Raw genomic sequence first — 17,757 nt, 5'->3', positions numbered from 1 at the left:
GAGTAAAAATCACGTTAGGTATATTTACCTTTATTACTTATATTTCTTCTTATAGGTGGGTCCCAAGTGTGAGTCCCTTGGGCTCCATATAGGTGACAACCCTTGGTAGCAGGGCAAGTCCACTGTGACACATGTATCACACAAAGCTGACTCCTTATATGTGATCCATCCCAATTAACCCTGACCTCCTGACTGTCCATATGACCAGTTAATGGGAACCAGCCACTGGCATGAGGTTTAGATTATGCTTAATTACAGCATCCTCTGGCATTGTGTTTTCTACTACAAATCATTTGCATTTGTTAGAACAAAATGGAAGATTTTCCATAAGTCCCCTATTCTTCCTCTGATGTTACAAAGGAACTTCAAATGCTTTGTGATCAGATATAGAAATGGAGGAGAACCACTGCACTAAATGCTCCCCATCTGCAAAAAGTATTCTAAAACTCAGAAGGTTTCAGTGTGAGTCGAGTATACTTCGTGTTGAAGCAGTAATAGTTGTTACTGAAGTGGCACTTAGATTGGCTCTCCCATCAATCTGATTATCTTTCTTGGGTGATTTCCCACGTCTTATCCTGTTTGTTAAAAAACACAAGCATGGACAAGGGACAGTGGTTTAAAGTTACCCTCTCTTTTCATGATCTCACAGCCCTAATACGACTTCTACTACCAGTTAAATTTGGATTCTTGCACCTCACCCCACATCCTCCAAATTCTGTGTTAATGGAGGATGCAAACCAAGAATCTGCATTTTTAACAAGCCCTCATAGGTGGTCTTTATCCATAGCCAAGCATGAGAACCATTTACTAAATACAGAACTGGGGCCCACAATGTAACACTGACTCTAGCCAGAGCTGACCAGTACTGAACGTAGGAGGGACACTGGAGATAAACCAGTGGCAATCCAGAGATCTGTGTTCTTTCTATTCTGCCATGTTGCTTATGGGCCACACCAACTCAGCAGAGCACTATGGATTCTGAGGACTTGACCAGAGAAGATAAAGAGGTACAACACTGGCTGTGAGCATCCCAGCACCACACTATACCTCTCACACTGCTTCAGCAAACCTCTAGCCAACCTCATTGGGAACATCCACTGCAAGCCGCCGAGGCCATACTACAAAATCCCAAGTCCATCAGCCCACCAGGGAAACACTGTGCTCTGGAAATTTCCTACAACTCTTCCAGTCTATAGAATTGGAAAAAGAAATACTTGACTATAGTTTTATTGGAAAGTCTTGGCTTAGTACTAAAATACAAAACAAAACAAACTACATACTTTCAGACAGAGTAAGAAAGAGCTGAGCAGAAATAGTTTTCCATTCTGTTTACAACAGCCCTTCTACCAAAAACACATATTAATCCAAACTATAAAGGATACCCTGCAGCTCTCCTGACCAGATTCATATTTGGACCTGTACACCTGGTGACACATGCATTCCTGGGAAGGGGAGGTTTCAGGAGCTTTAACTATAGGGCTTCATCCCAAGGGGCTCTCGACTGAAACTGTCCACACCATGAGGGCCTCATCATAAAAAGCCTATCACTGGAAATTTCCAGAATACTCACCCCCACATTCTTCCATATGTTTTAAAACATTTCTTGTCAAATTCACAAAAGCCCTGCAAGAAGAAAGAAAATGTATTATTAATCTAAATGTACTAAGCCTTACCTCTAATGGGCACAAAAAGGACCCAGATCATGTGAAATGTGGCTTACTACTTCTCACTGGCAGATAGAGGGAAGCTCTTATTCACACGCATCTTACGGGAAAGGAGAGAAAACAGAGACATGAAACGGAGAATTTCAAGTCCTTGAACTGACTAATACTGCTCATACTGAACATCTTACTTGTCTGTGAAGACTATGTAACCCTTGCCTTTCTGACATGTTTGGCTTGTGCATGAGTTGTCTCTAAATCTCATAACCATCTGAATTATTAACTTCAGGGCATCATGAGAAAACAGAAGCTGAGGGAAAGTCAGCATGGCCTGAACAACCCTCAGTTACCACTCTATTCATTGATCTCATGAGCCCTACTAGATTTTCAGTAGATTTAGGAAATTAAGACTCCTGTGCCCTCTTTCAGTTTGGCAGACTTACAAAGTGTAAGACTTTTGTTGAGAAAGTGAGAGATGAGTAGATGAATGACAAAGTGGACTCGCTTCCAGTTGTCCAGTTCTCACATGGAAAAGAGGGGATGATGTCACCCCTCCACAAAGGATGGTGCAAATTATAACACTTGCTCTGAGCTTTCACTCATGTCACTTCAAAAAAAGAAAACAACAAAATTTCCTGTCTCTATGTTTCAGCTGTGATATTTGATGTTTTCACTTTACAAAGGAAGGTTCCAGAAATGTGCGTCTTGGGATGCATGTACTAAGGAGTTAATCTGGAAAAGTGGAAAGAAGATTACTGCTCTGTTGGAAAGGAAAAAGTCCAGTAAGTTCTTAACAATAACTGGACACTGAGAGCCAGGAGAGGTAGGATCTGAGGAATAAGTCTCAGATCTGCAGGAAAGGAACTCCAAGGCAGAGAGCAGCCTGTAATATAGACTCTGCCTGCTGGCCTTCAAGACATGAGCTCCTACCTTCTGTTCAGGAGCCAGGCCTTGGGTGAGGCATCAGAGCTGGATTAGACACAGTGGCTCTACCAAAATTCAGTCTGTGTGTCTGCTGGTACATTCTATTCAGGTACATTAAGTCTTTAATAGTTTTGTCAAAGCATCTCTTTTCTAGTGATTTTGTATGAGTGGTTCTAACTTTGTGTGAAAAATAACATACACACATACACAACTCATTTAGAATTATAGTCTGAAAACAATAGATAAGCAATATACTGCCTCAGTTATACTCCCCCCTGCTGAAGTCACCCATAGGATGCCTTCTTTGAAGATACAGAGGTAAAGCCAAGAGCTCTAGTTCAACCTCTCAAATGTCAAAAGATGTCACAGGTGGCAAAGGGTGAGTTAGAGCCATGGAAACAACTATAGGGGTGGGGTGGGTTTTGGCCAGCTCTTGAGATAATTCAATTATGTGCAAATTACCCAAAAGTGAATCTTGGGTTGCCTAATAAACTGAAGTTCCAGAGACATCCAGGAAAACAAGGAGGCTACAAAGAGCTCATGCTATGAACAGAAAAGTCTGACTTTAGCATACAGAGCTTAATGAGCCAGTACCAGGGACCCACTTGATGCTTTTCTCCTAATACCAAGTACCATTATGCCTTCCTGGGAATCTGTACCTGCCAGAAAGAAAAGCCTCTTTATGATGCTCACAAGCTGGAACAAAAAGTCCTGGGCTGAAGTGGCCAGAGAGCTGGACTGCCAACTGAGGGAAAACCTGAGGCTCCTAACAGCAGACAAGAGAGCCCTGAGCTATACCTGGCCATGTGCTGGGTAGGGCCTGTAATACCATTTCTGGAGAGTTTGAAACCCAAGACTTCCTCCTGAGGAGGATCATGTTTACTATGGAACTAAGCTGGGATTTGCAACCATAGTAAGCAAAAGAGGAGGCTGGGTGGAGACTATGACACCATTTCTGGAAAGTCTGAAACCTAAGAACTTCCTGCTGAGGAGGAGCATTTTTAATATGGAACTAAGCTGGGATTTGCAAACATAAGAAGCAAAAGAGGGAGCTGGGAGCTCAAACAGCACCCACCTGACGGTACCCCAGAGCAGTTCCCACAAAAGGCAGAGGTTTTGGCCCAGGAATTCCGAGCTTCTTAAAAAGTCCATGTGTGTAGGTCCCATATCTGTAAAGTGAAAGAGAAAGCAATGGTGAAATAGGTGTGGAAACTGGCCAGTCACTGATACAACTAGAACAGGTAAGAGAGGAGGTAACATGTAGTCAAGAAATAGTAACAGCAATCCAAACAGCAATAATTACATTCACTCATCATCTCCTTTCCCATCTCCACTGTGAGACCCACAAAGAATGATGATGATTAGCTAAAAGCAGCTGGAAACTTCACCATCCCAAATCTTAGACTGAACATTTGATAAATGCTTCCATATTGAGAGCTCCTACAAGGTTCATGCTGAATTCTTCCAGAAAATTCACTCATGCCTATTTAGTAAGTGACACTGCCATGACTTTGGAGCTTGTCACTCTCCAAAGAATGAGAAAGAGAAAATGTTTTTCCTGCTCTGATGAATGATGATATTTTACTAAATATATCCACTCAATACCAGACGGTTACTGAGAGTCTACCAATAAAATGTTCTTAGCAGTTTCCTCAGAGAGACCTTTCTGCTTTTCCTTCATTGTAGTCCCTGTTGGTGTTTTGGATCAGGTCCTTCTTTTTAAATTTTTTTTTTTAATGTTTCATAAACGTTTTTTTAAACGTTTTATTTTATATTTGAGAGAGAGAGAGAGAGAGAGAGACAGAGCATGAGCAGGGGAGGGGCAGAGAGATGGAGACAGAATCTGAAGCAGGCTCCAGGCTCTGAGCTATCAGCACAGAGCTCGACACAGGGGCTTGGACACACAAGCAGTGAGATCATAACCTGAGCCAAAGTCAGACGCTCAACTAACTTAGCCACCCAGGCGCCCCTGGATCAGGCCCTTCTTAAGTCTATCTTCACAGAAGTCTTGAGCAACCACAGTGTTCTTATTTCTGTACAATGAAAACTGTGTCAAAGGCTCAACTGGCCTCACTAAAAAGTGAGATCCCATCAGGTCCACCCAAGTCTCTGTTGTCAGGCATTCTGGTTCTCTTCAGCTACAGAGAAGGGGGATTGACCCATATGTGCCCAAATGAATACCATATTAAAGGATCAGTAAGTAAACAATCCATCCCCAGGCTATTCTTCCCCCTGTGGAATCTGGTCCTCTGACCTGAGATACTCATCTGTTCAGCACACTGCAAGGCCTGCTCAATTTTTCAAGATGGTCACTAAGTTTACTGACTCTGTGCATCAACTATCTCAAAAGTCCATTACAGGTGGTGCTCCCTAATACAGGACTGCCTGCAATTCATCCTTCAGGAGTTTCCTGTGGAATCCCACAACTGGGGGTTCTGGATCCTTGCAAGCCTTACTGTTAGGTGTTGCTGAGAAATAGCAGAGTGGAGGAAGGAGAGGCTGCCAACACCGTTTTAACCATAAACTCACTAGGCCTACAGGGCTAACCCCATAGAGGCAAATTAAGAAAGTGGTAGGAAAGGATGCTAAGTAGAAATGGTTACATACCCTGCAAGTGCTTTCAGCTAACAGATAGGGAGCCTTACAGAGTTCACATACCTCCAGTTCATAGCAGAATATGTGTTATGCAACATAAAATGAATAAGGACAAAACGTTCCAGAGATATTCCTCATCTCCTCTTCTAAGCTGGCATTTTAGACACTACAGGTACCAAGTATTTTGTGCACATCCAGCATTTCTAATATTACGTGATTAAATAAACCCCCCAAATTGCAGGAAAGGACATGTTTGAGGGACCCAGCAGAGACACCTCAACCCGACCCAGCTGGATATTTAGATCCTTCCTCTAGAACACTTTGACACTTGTGCACCAGATGTCAGAAGTACGGGTGGCCATCACCAACACAAAAAAATCAATTCTGGGAGCACCTGGGTGGCTCAGTTGGTTGAGTGTCTGACTTTGGCTCAGGTCATGATCTCATGGTTGTGGGTTTGAGGCCCGCATCGGGCTCTGTGCTGACAGCTCAGAGCCTGCAGCCTGCTTCAGATCCTGTCTCTGGCTTTCTCTGCCCCTCCTCCACTTGTGCTCTGTCTCTCTTGTCTCCAAAATAAATAAACGTTAAAAAATTTTTTAAAAAATCAATTCTGGCTTCTGGACCATCAACATGCTAATTCAACTCCCAAGTGAGGCCAAACAATTGAGTGAATGTGTCAGCAACACTGGTCACAAGGCAAGATCTGGTCTAAACTCACAGGGCTCCAATACAATGCAGAGGTGGAGCTAGATGAATTTTTCTGATTCATTCCAGCTTCTCTCTTTTTGGTAGAGTAATGCTGCTGTTGGTACAAATGAAGAGGCTAACAGTAAAGTGACTCATTTTTAGTGCCTTTACATTGCACTGACAGACAGAGGGCCCTGTCTACAGCTACTGACTCTTGACTACACCAGTGTCTTTTAAGTATAACATACTGTTTGCCTGGTGGCAAAGACCAGTGACAGCCCCACTGCCAGATAGACCAGACACAGTATGACTCACATGGTATCCCTGTTCCCTGGCCCCAAGCAGATGAGATGCTAATCCTGTGGTCCTGTGATGACCTCCTGTGGGACCAGAACCAAGGAGTATCTCTGGAAGGTCTGCTATGAGGGAGGAATACTCTCCCACTCCATTCTGAGCCCTGGATGCCTCTCACATCAGCACAGGCTGTCTTACTACTCACCTGTGATGAGAGGTTAAAATAACCTGCTGGGCATTTGTAAACATATACACAACCTATATCATAGAAGTATGCATGTGTACACTAAATTCATATTCCCAACATGACTCTAGAAGGCTGAAGTTATTTATGCACCATTATAATCACAAAGGCTAAACTAACAGCCTCCTTTAAAAATTTTTTTTTTCAACATTTTTTATTTATTTTTGGGACAGAGAGAGACAGAGCATGAACAGGGGAGGGGCAGAGAGAGAGGGAGACACAGAATCGGAAACAGGCTCCAGACTCCGAGCCATCAGCCCAGAGCCTGACGCGGGGCTCGAACTCCCTCCTTTTAGACTTCAGAAAGAACAAGCTGGAAATAGTCTTATCTCAGTAAAAACCCTAGTATTAAAAAGAATGAAATTAAACCACATCAATTACATTTAAATGTCATTGGGACAGAACATGTTGTCACACCCAGCATTCCTAACCTTTCTCTCAGAAAATGAAAATCAGGCTTATATGTCCTATGTTCACATCCTCATGCCTTTCTATTCTTAAAGAAAGCGAAATTGAGATAGAGGTCAAATGTGACATAGAGGGGACCATTCCTACCCACAACTGGAAACTAAGTCCTTTCCCAACCTGCTTCAGGATACTGGGAAACCCACCACTGAAAGGAATTCCTCTGCTAATGATTTTTATTTTCCTCCTGTACTGTAACATAGAGGGAAAAAACATATTTAATATCCAAATTTGCTTTCAGGGCTATGTCTTTGCAGCCTGCTGGCAGATTTCATATTGAGGGAGGAAGAAATTTCTATACTGATGCTAAACTTCCCAGACACTAGAAGGAAAACCTGAAATGAATAGAATTTCAAGATTTCTGCCAAGTCTCTTCAGCTCTAAAGGTACTCATTTAGGGTAAGGAGTTCTGCATATTACAAGGTCGGGGAGTGGTCAGGAGAGGGGCACAGAAAAGAGGGAAGAGTCCATTCTGAAGAGGAAGGTGAGGCACATCCAGCCCCTGGAAGTCTGAGTGTACCAGTGATTTGTGTACATGATGCTTGGTGGTGGGAGGGAGGGGAGCAGGAGCCACTTGAGAGACACAGGCCCAATCCTTTTACACATGTCCTGCAGCAGACAAAGACCAGGAAGGTGAAGATAATGAGACAAGACCCAAGCTACTCCCTCTGCCTCCAGAATCCCCAGATCTTGGAATGGGGTGAGGACTCCACGGCACAGGGGTCTGTTGATCTTAATCTTCCTCAGGTGAATTTTGCTTGATAGGTTTACTGTGGGGGGCCGGGCCCCGGTGCCAGGCTGAGACTGGGTCAAGCAATGTTCCCTGTTGACTTAGCCAACCCGGTGGTTCCCCCTCCCATTCCCCCACTTTCAAGGGCATACGAAAGCCTTGTCAAGGCTGAGAAAGTTCTTGAAGCCTGTGGTCTGCAGGTGATGGCAGTAATGCTACCTCCCTTTTTCTACCCCGAGTCAGATAGAAACAAACATGGGAATTGTGTTTTGCTAGCAATCTATCAACAAGGTCTTGTGACCCGTTCAGAAAGTTCACAAGGTACACAGAACTAAATGTTTTGGCTGGCAGTGATCATGTGAAACCTGATTATTCTTAGAACGACCTGATCCATAAGAGTCTTATATTATAAAAGATTGTGGGGGCGCCTGGGTGGCGCAGTCGGTTAAGCGTCCGACTTCAGCCAGGTCACGATCTCGCGGTCCGTGAGTTCGAGCCCCGCGTCAGGCTCTGGGCTGATGGCTCGGAGCCTGGAGCCTGTTTCCGATTCTGTGTCTCCCTCTCTCTCTGCCCCTCCCCCGTTCATGCTCTGTCTCTCTCTGTCCCAAAAATAAATAAAAAACATTGAAAAAAAAAAAAAGATTGTGTACAGCAACAATAAAGCCGTCACTTGGGCCATCAGCCCAGGGGACCCTCCTGTTCCCAAACTTTCTCTTCTCTTTTTTTCTTACATTCCCCTACCCTCAGGACCCTGACCTCAGTGTTTGTCGCGCCGGTCGCGACAGTTTACGTCCCAACTGGTAGTGAAACAGAAGATCATCCCAGGAGAAAATAATGTCTCTCAGCCCTCCTAGCTACAGAAATTGGAGTTGTGGCATGGGGGTACTACTTTTGCAGATCTGGGTGAGGTCAATAATAACCCCTTATGTGTTTCTAGCTTGTTTGAAGCACCCAACACTTCAGGAACTTCCTTTTGTTAACTCTTCATCCACAGAACAGACAAGAAAAAGGGGTAGAGGTTGCTGATTAGCAATGTTCCAGAGGTGATGAGCCTGAACAGTTACTCACAGATAGAGGAGCACCAGGCTGGTAGCCAGGAGAAGCCAGGTTTCTATGGAAAAGCTTGGGAGCAGGTCCATGGCCACCTTCCCTCTGCCAATCTCCTCTACTCTCTTTCAGCAGTGTGCTCCAGTCTGTGCTGGCCTGTGCATGTGGAGCTTTCCTTCCCACCAGCGGTGATTCAGTGAGGCTGGAATATATATAGTGAAGAGGGGGTAGGGCTGGAGCTACTGACAGTACAAGGGCCACTGGTGTTCCACCTGTAGGTGCTCTACACCCATGAGTGTTGGCAAAGCATCATGGACATTGCCAGTTTGACCTCCCTTGAGCCAATATTTTGTGGGAAATCAATAAACAACTCAATCAGTGTTATCAGTAATCCCAACGGTTACAGAAGTTCATGTAAAACCATTGTCCTTAAATCTCTAAGTTGCCCTTGTCACCATGACTGTCTGTACCCTTAAACACTTGAAACCCTTCACACAAGCTGGGTCTACTCAAACCCATGTAGTTTCCTCTGCCTAAAAATGTCCCTGAGCCGCCTAGAAGGATCCTACTCATCCTTCAAACCCAGCTCTAACAGAATCTCCTCTGTTTGAGTCTGTCCTCACCAACCTCCTGCCCTGGGAAATTTCTGTCCCATGAGCCCCAGTTCTATTCTTGTTCTCTGTACCCTCCATCCCTATCATTGGTCTCTACATCCATTTACCTTACAGAGAGAGAGCTTCTCAAAGGCACAGTCTGGGTACTTACCAACATTATGTCCCTAGTCTCCATAAAAGTATATATGCTCAGGGGGGGATCCAGAAAGGTTGGTGGACTTGAGTTGGTAGAAGTGAAATTACTGGGCTTCCTAATATCCCTGTGGGAAGATCACTGATGACCTTGCCACTTACCTGCTGGGAGAGATATGAGGACATAGCCTCTGGAAATTATATCAGCTCATTTTCATCACTCTGACTCATGTTCTGTGTCTGCATGTCCTGAGAAACCATGGATTGCATGGCATACCTCTGGAATCTCTGGGACAATGGGGTCCTGCTCCATTTAAGAAATAAATGGCTCCAAGCTGGAATACCAACACAGGACAGACATGGGAAGCTGGAAGATGATCCCCAGGAAAAGTAGAAGAGAAAGTCCCATGGATTCTGAAATATTTCTGCCCCCTTTTGGTGCCTTCACTGGGCACCATTCCATAGGGCCATGCTATTTCCCTGTTTACAGATGTTAGACTGAGATTCAGTGACTGCAATTGTATTTCCAACAGCCATTGATCACAAAAACATATTGTAAATAAGTGAACATAAAGGGAGACTGTGCTCAGCAATACTGATATTCAACGTTTGCCCTTCCCTGATAAGGGTCCCTACTTGGGAAATAGACCCAAGTCTGCAACAGTGAACTGGTTAAATTTCTGTCCCTATATCCTTGGCTACCTGCACAGCAGCTCCCTCATAATTCCAGAACAAAGGACTCTGCTTCATCTTAGCAGGGAATACAGATGCTAGCCAAGATGGTACTAAGAGTATTGTTCCCCAGCAGAGAGGTACACAGAATCAAGGAACGATTCCTGTCATTTGATAATTCTTGACAACTTAATGCTCTCAACTAAACACAAAGCCTTTTTTATTGTACTTGGAAACCAAGCCTCTGTGGGAACTAATAGACTTTTATCCTTCTCCAAACCCCATGCTCAGCTATGATTATTTCATAACTAAGCTTAAAATGAGCATCCGCCTACCCTCTTCACCTCAGAGTCTGCTGCAGCTGGTTGAAATCTATCCCAAAAGTGATAGGCTTGTCATTGCTGGGGACTACAATGCAGCCAGCACTGAACCAATGCAGATGGATTTGTCTGCAAGGGAGAAAAATAGAAGCATGAGCTTTGTGCCCCATTCTTCTCCACAAAGGAACACCTGCCATGACAAGACTCACATCCTCAGAGTTTGAAGCATCCTCAGAGTTTGTATGAAAGAAGACACTGTGTGTCAGAAGAACACCCCATAGACTCCATGGCTCTCATCTACTCCTTCCTATACTAATACGCTCATCATGAACTTTCCAAACTCGGTTCCAAATGCATGTGGTAAAAACAGATCTCAGACTCAGATATCATGCAAGTTGAAGACAGAGAAACTAAGATAATTATGGTACAGTCAAGTAAGAATAACTATGCATCCTCCTTAACAGTGAAGGATTTATCAGCTTCCTTAGTCTCCTTAGCTACTGGTCAAAATTGAATTGAATAATATTTAGGGAAGACTTAGGCTCAGATATCAGTGTAGGTGAATAAGTTGTCAGGACTCAGGGATGCAGGGAGCCCAGCTGTCTAATATTCTCATCCCTTTGTATTGTTAGCTCACATGACATCTCCTTGGGGAAGCATGGCCTGACTTCCACAGGCCAAGAGAAGTGCTCACAGTAGGGGAAGCAGTGTTGCCCTAGAATGATCTGTGCATCACATTCAAATTTCACAGATCATAGTCTCAAGTGTGCAAAAATGAAGGAAAGTTTAAGTGTCTGTTTCTAACTGGGAAAACTCCCATTCTTCTCAGTAAGGCCAAACTTGATCTTGCCAATTCCAGGTAACCATGTGGTATTTAAGTGTGGGTGTCTGGGCCCTACAGTTTGTGTGGGAGTGGTGAGAAAGTGACAGGTTGTGAACATCCTGGCATTGGAGGAGGTGAGCACCTCTCCCATTGTCATTAGATGTTGGGTGGGCTCTACACTTGCTGCATTCGGTCCCTGGGCCAAGACTATATAGACTATATGAACCCAACACTCTAACAGGGAGAGAGACTAAACCAATAACCACACAAACATTGAGCTAAAATCAAGATACCTGCAATAAAGTAATAGTATTTGGTATATATGGTGACTTTGCTAAGCCAGATACCAGACCCTCTGCAGGCCTTTTAGAAACGGTCACTCCACATGAATCCTTAAAATAGTTTAGTCCAAGGGTGAGAGAGGACAAGAGTTATAAAATAACTCTAAATAATGTAACATATTTTCTTTTAGCAAGAGTAGGACACTTGACTTCAAGTTTTAATTAGAACATACTTAAAAGGTTGGGTGTTTGGTGGATGTGGACTGTTTACTTTTTTCCTTCTTACTGATTATGTTTAAATGGCTCTTTTTACTTCCTTGCCTGTGAGGAGCTACTGAGAATGTTAATGTTTAGAGACTTAATTTCCTGGACTTCATTGAGCCTACAGTGCCTGTCCAGTTGCGTAAACACAGGGGTTGGAGCAGAACCACCACACCTCGTATTTTCTCACCCTTATAGGACCTAAAGCCCAACTGGGATGAGATTCCTCTCATCCTCTTTCTCCTAGTGGGCAGAATTTGTCTCTAAACAGTTCCCTAAGTAGAGTGCCTTGTAGGTCAATAAAAGCTAACCCCCAAAAAGAACTAAACAAAAGGAGTAAGGAGAGCTCATTCCCTCCTTAGCAACACAGTATTTTTATAAAATTCAGTTTGGATTTCCAGGCAGAACTATGACCAGAGCAATTTGAGTGAGGCATTCCACTTGAGCACAAATTGCCCAAAATCTCACTAATCATATAAATTTTAAACTGTATTCAAACATAATATTTTAAAAAATAATATTAATCCAAAGAGATCAATAAAGGATAAAATATCTTACTTTAAATAAACACATGTTCACCAGGTTAGTTTTATGTAACTAATTCACTCCAAAAAATGGGAGGGAAAATACAGGAAAATTAGAGAGTAATACCATGAGTTCTATCATCTGGCCAATAGGGATTTTAGAACAGAGACTACATACAATGAAATAATTCAAGAAAATTTCCCAGAACTGAAGAGCAAAAGTCTCCAGATTGAAAGTCCAATGCACTGCACCACCCGCTATAGCCCTTGAACACAATGTGGTTAGATTTCAATATAAATTTATTTAAAAACAGAAAAAATCAGAAATGCAATTCCTCACCACTCCAGCCACATTTCAAGTGCACAATACCCCCATGTGGCTGGAGACAACCATATTGGACAACACAGATACAGAACATTTGCATCATTGCAGAAAGGTCTCTTGGACAGCTCTGCCTAGAATAATGGATGACAGCAGATTCATGAAGGCACATTGTCATGAACTTTCAGACACCAGGGAGAAAAAGAAAATCCCAAATGCTTGCAGAAAGAGTCAGGGGAGCAAGACCCAGGTCAAGTACAAGGAATCAGAAACCAGAAGGGCAGAATCTTCTCAACAGCAATAGTAGAGACAAGTCCCTATGTCTACAAGTTCATGGAGAAACTTCTAGCTCAAATCATCCATCAAGCAATTCTATGCTCAAATCATCCATCAAGCATGAGGGTAGAGCAGAGATATATTCAGAAATGCACATTCTTTAACAAAAATTAACTCCTCTTCATTATTCTTCTGAAAGCTACAAGGAGATGGCCTCTACAGAAATGAGGGAGAAAACCAAGAAAGATATCAGGTGGAAAAAGATGCCACTGGTTTTGTTAAAACTACCATTAGCACTGTTCAACTTTTTAAAGAATGTACATCTATACATTTGATTTTTTTAGTAAAATAAGTTTTTAGAAGCCCCAATCAGGTATCAGCTCCTCCCAACCATTTTTGGGGACAAGTGCTCCTTCTCTGTGCTCTCAAAGAACTGAGGCTGACCTTCCACCATACTGAATCTATCTATTCAAGGGTCTGACTTTTCCCCACCAACAGGGCACATTTGGACCTGATCCAGAGCAGTGCCTAGGAAATGTTTGTGGATCTGAACAAAATCCGAAACAAGAACCTTCCTGCTGACCTTCTATACATGCTTGAGGTTCAGATGTACCTCCTGATAGCTGATGCTGGGAAATTCCCAAATGACAGGATGATGAGAGGTACTGGTGGAGTCCACGTGCTATTTCCAATATGTGTTTCCCAAACAGACTCAAGATATTTTACTGAAGACCTATGGTGTGCTCGGCAGTGTGTAGGCCCTGAGAGGACAGCAGTGGGGCCAACAATAGCCTCAAACCATCCCTGCCTTTTGTGGGTCTGGGAGGTCCATCTCATCCCTGCCTTTTGTGGGTCTGGGATTAATAAGTTCATCTGGAAGCAGCACAGCATAGTGAATGAAGCCACACGCCACCTTTTCTACTCTCTCACCTTGAGGAAGTCATTAATCCCTCTGAGACTCAGTTTCCTCAAGGGGCTGTTAGGAGGATTAAATGAGAAATCTGTAAAATTAAAGCCTTGGATTTGAACGGTGAGACTCTTTCCAGTTCTCTGATTCTTTTATCTTTCTTTTTTTTTTAATTTTTTTTTAACGTTTATTTGTTTTTGAGACAGAGAGAGACAGAGCATGAACGGGGGAGGGACAGAGAGAGAGGGAGACACAGAATCGGAAGCAGGCTCCAGGCTCTGAGCCATCAGCCCAGAGCCCGACGTGGGGCTAGAACTCACGGACTGTGAGATCGTGACCTGAGCTGAAGTCGGAGGCTTAACCGACTGAGCCACTCAGGCACCCCTCTTTTATCTTTCTTAATTGGTCAACAGTGTTATGGTTCCAATTGCAGACATGAGAGATACAGTGCTTTTGAAAATACACAGATGCTTGAAGACAATGTAGCTTTTTAACTTTTCATAGATGACATCATCATCCCCATGAGACCCTTTTTGGGGTGAGATTGGGGAGGGAGAATTTCTTCATAAAACCACTTCTTGGTCACTTGGGTAACAAGTTTTCTGAGTTCAGTCTTCTGATCCTGTCCCCCATTGTCCTTTCTCTGCTCCTCCCAGAATGAGCTCAGAATGTTTGGGGGTGTGACTTCTGGGCTAGAAAAGTGGGCCTCAGATCCTCTCTCTACCCTAGGCCTTACAGGTGATACCTGATCCCTGTCCTGGTTCTACAGAGGGTCCTTGATGGTCTGAAGCTGTGTCCATGCTCCGATCAGGCCTGGGAGTTGCCCCTGATGACCTAGGCCCTTCTCACTGGCATGCAGGATCCAGCCCCACCCTCCACCCAGCTTTGATGAGAGTTCACATTCACTGCTGCAGGTCCCCTAGCTCTCCTGTGATAGTCATGTGCAGGCCCATAGGGTTTCTACACAGATCCTGGTATAGGCTGAATTGTGTCCCTTCCAAATCTGTAAGTTTAAGTACTAACTGCCAGCAATTCAAAACATGATTGCAGTTGGAAGTGTGGTCTTTATGAAGAAAAAGATGTTAAATGTGGTCATTAACATGGACCCTAATCTAACATGACAGGTGTCCTTCTAAGAGGAGATCAGGACACAAACATCCACAAAGGGAAGACGATGTGAAAACATGGAGAAGATGGTCATCTGCAAGCCACGGAGAGAGGCCACAGATGGAACCAACCTTGCCAACCACTTGATTGTACTCCTGGCCTCCAGTATTGTGAGAGAATAAACTTCTGTAGATGAAGCTCTTCAGTCTGTGGTACTTTGTTATGGATCCCAGCAAATTAATACTGATCCATTCTCCTCTCATGGGATGGAGCAGGGGACCTGGGGCACACTGGATGTACAGTAATTATGTTTCTGTGTCTCCAAGTAATTTATTAGATCCTCTTGTGTAGGAGCCACAACTTCTTCGTTTCTATATTCTTGGGCTTAAGAGGGCTATGGTTGGCATGGTGATTTTGAAGGAATGCAAGAGTGATGGCATAATCTCCTTTTTGAAGAACTTCCTTCAAATTTTAGTAACATGGAGAGTGCAGAGGTCACATTACTCTGTAAATAGTCCAATTAATCATTAGTACCAGGGTCATGAGGCTTAATGATGTAAACCATTTGCAAGTCACTGGAAAAGGTAGGATCAAAGTTTGGATAATGTGGCCATGGCCATGACAACATTGATACCTGGAGCAGCTGACTTTAAGAGCAGTGCGTGCTTCTGGCACTTCACCTGAAGTCAAATGAAGGTAAGTCAATTCACCAAAACTACAAGACATTAAGACCTAGCATATTCTATCACTTACATTCTTATGTGAGAAACAGAGACATAACTCCACAAAAATAAAGATAACAGTAAACTGAGTTTGAGGGAAAGCCCACCAAAGCACCAATGTGCCCACAGAATGGGGGCAGTTGTGTGGTGGGTCCATAAAAAGACAATGCTCTCTCTTTCCCTAAAAATATTTTTTTAAAAAAAGAGATAAGCACATCTCATCCTAGCTTTTCATGCATATTGGACACTGCATAGCCTGGAAAAGACCAGACTAACTGGACGGAACTCTGGTACCAGAAAAGCAATATTAAGAGAGGGCTGGAGAGAGCCCATATGAATGCAGTGGGAAGGTTTCCCTCCTGTCACCTGTCACTGCAGTGCATCCCTGCCCCCGAGACCATCCACCCTTAGGTATGATGACTCTTAGCCTTAGAAATAAAAACTGCTAGGGGAACCTGCGTGTCTCAATTGGTTAAGCATCCAACTCTTGCTTTCGGCTCAGGTCATCATCTCATAGATTGTGGGTTTAAGCCCAGAGTCAGGCTCTGTGCTTATAGCATGGAGCCTGCTTGGGATTCTCTCTCTCTCTCTCTCTCTCTCTCTCTGCCACTTCCCTGCTCACACTCTCTCTCTCTTAAAATATATATATATATATATATATATATATATATATATATATATATATATACACACACACACACACACATACATACATGCTGCCAGTTGTTGTTGTTTTAAATTTTTTGTTAATGTTTATTTATTGTTGAGGGACAGAGCATGAGCAGGGGAAGGGAAGTGAGAGGGAGATGCAGAATCTGAAGCAGGCTCCAGGCTCTGAGCTGTCAGCACAGAGCCTGACGCTGGGCTCAAACTCACAAACCACAAGATCATGACCTGAGCTGAAATCGGATGTTCAACCAACTGAGCCACCCAGGTGCCCCAATGCTGCCAGTTGTTTTACCAACCAAAAGGGAGTTATTCAGGAAAAAAAGAGAATTGCAATCCAGGACAAACAAGCTTCAGCAAAACTATAGGTAGCCAAGTCTAAAGAACAAAGGGAGTGATGGGTTTTTTTTAAGGGGAGGTTATTTGTTTGTTTATTTTTTTCCAGGAGAAAGGGGGAGGCTGGGAAGGGGGTTATAAACTAAAATTCACGGAATAACCTTGGAGTTTGAAGTGTGGTGGCTTCTCACTGGCAGAGCTCTTGCTGGGGAGAAGGGGTTCTGGGTTGTTGTGACAAGGAAAGCCCTTCTTCCTGCAGCTGGGATAGTAAAGTAGTGCAAGGTCAAGTCTGTCTCTTCCTATTGGGTCTGAGTGGTAGGGTGTGACAGTGCCCCCTGCCAAACCTCCCCACTCCATTTCAGTGGGGGTCACATGACTAATTTTCACATGACAAAGGCACTTCTAGAATGGGGATATTGCTATTGCTCTTTGGAAAACTCCTGAACAGCATCTGCTGATACACCACTAACTTCATAGTTAAAGCTCTCTGAATGATGTATGTGATTACTTTCTAAAATGGCAGATGGAAGCTGGAGTTGACAAGGCTGGAGCCCAAATGTCAAAATTGACATGGCCTCCTGAGGACTGAAGATAATACAGCCATGAAGGTAATAGCTGACATTGATTACATGCTCGCTGCGTGCTCCCTGGTCTGTGTCCTAAGTACCTCACACACACACATCATCTGATTCCATCATCACTTCAGATAGGCACTGGCATTATTCTCCTATTTTACAGAATCTGAGGCTCTAAGTACCAAGGCAGTAAGGTGTTAAGTAATTAGTTCAAAGCACCACGTGTAAGTGTCTTTAGAGGAGGAAGGTGCCAAATTCTGTCACTGAGCAGCATACTCATTCCCCAAAGGCTGAGAGTACTGGCTCTTATTAGCTCACAGTTGTCCCATTCTCAGGGACTCGCTCTTGACCAAACTGAAGCCATTTCACCTGGGAATTAGTGCCCCAGTCCAATACCAACCAATGGGGTACAAGATGCCATCTCCTGTCTCAAAGTGACATCCACTCTATAATACAATTCCTGCCCCAGGGCTCATCATGAGATCAGGCTCCCCCAAGACCACACTCACCCAGCTTTTCCTCCTGCTCTACCCCACTCCCCTCAATCCTTTCCCCCAAGATCACTCCCTGAG

General features: G+C 43.7%; 1 protein-coding gene across 2 annotated transcripts in view; it reads right to left on the bottom strand.

The window, feature by feature from the left end:
- Positions 1–8,857, bottom strand: part of LOC131500900 (cytochrome P450 3A12-like) — a 37,129-nt gene extending 28,272 nt beyond the window's left edge. Inside the window, exons 1-3 of one of the 2 annotated variants that reach the window (XM_058710483.1) lie at positions 8,669–8,857; positions 3,661–3,754; positions 1,571–1,623 (exon numbers count right to left, since the gene is read on the bottom strand). In XM_058710483.1, coding sequence (XP_058566466.1) covers positions 1,571–1,623; positions 3,661–3,754; positions 8,669–8,739 — 218 coding nt within the window. In that variant the 5' untranslated portion in view covers positions 8,740–8,857. The remainder of the gene's footprint in view (positions 1–1,570; positions 1,624–3,660; positions 3,755–8,668) is intronic. The other variant, XM_058710482.1, reaches the window with a different exon arrangement.
- Between the last annotated feature and the right edge of the window lie 8,900 nt (positions 8,858–17,757).

The sequence above is a fragment of the Neofelis nebulosa genome, chromosome 18 (genome assembly GCF_028018385.1).
Source record: "Neofelis nebulosa isolate mNeoNeb1 chromosome 18, mNeoNeb1.pri, whole genome shotgun sequence".
Taxonomy (NCBI): Eukaryota; Metazoa; Chordata; class Mammalia; order Carnivora; family Felidae; genus Neofelis; species Neofelis nebulosa.
Note: the sequence above shows the minus strand (reverse complement) of the source record. Positions and strands in the feature narration are given on the sequence as shown.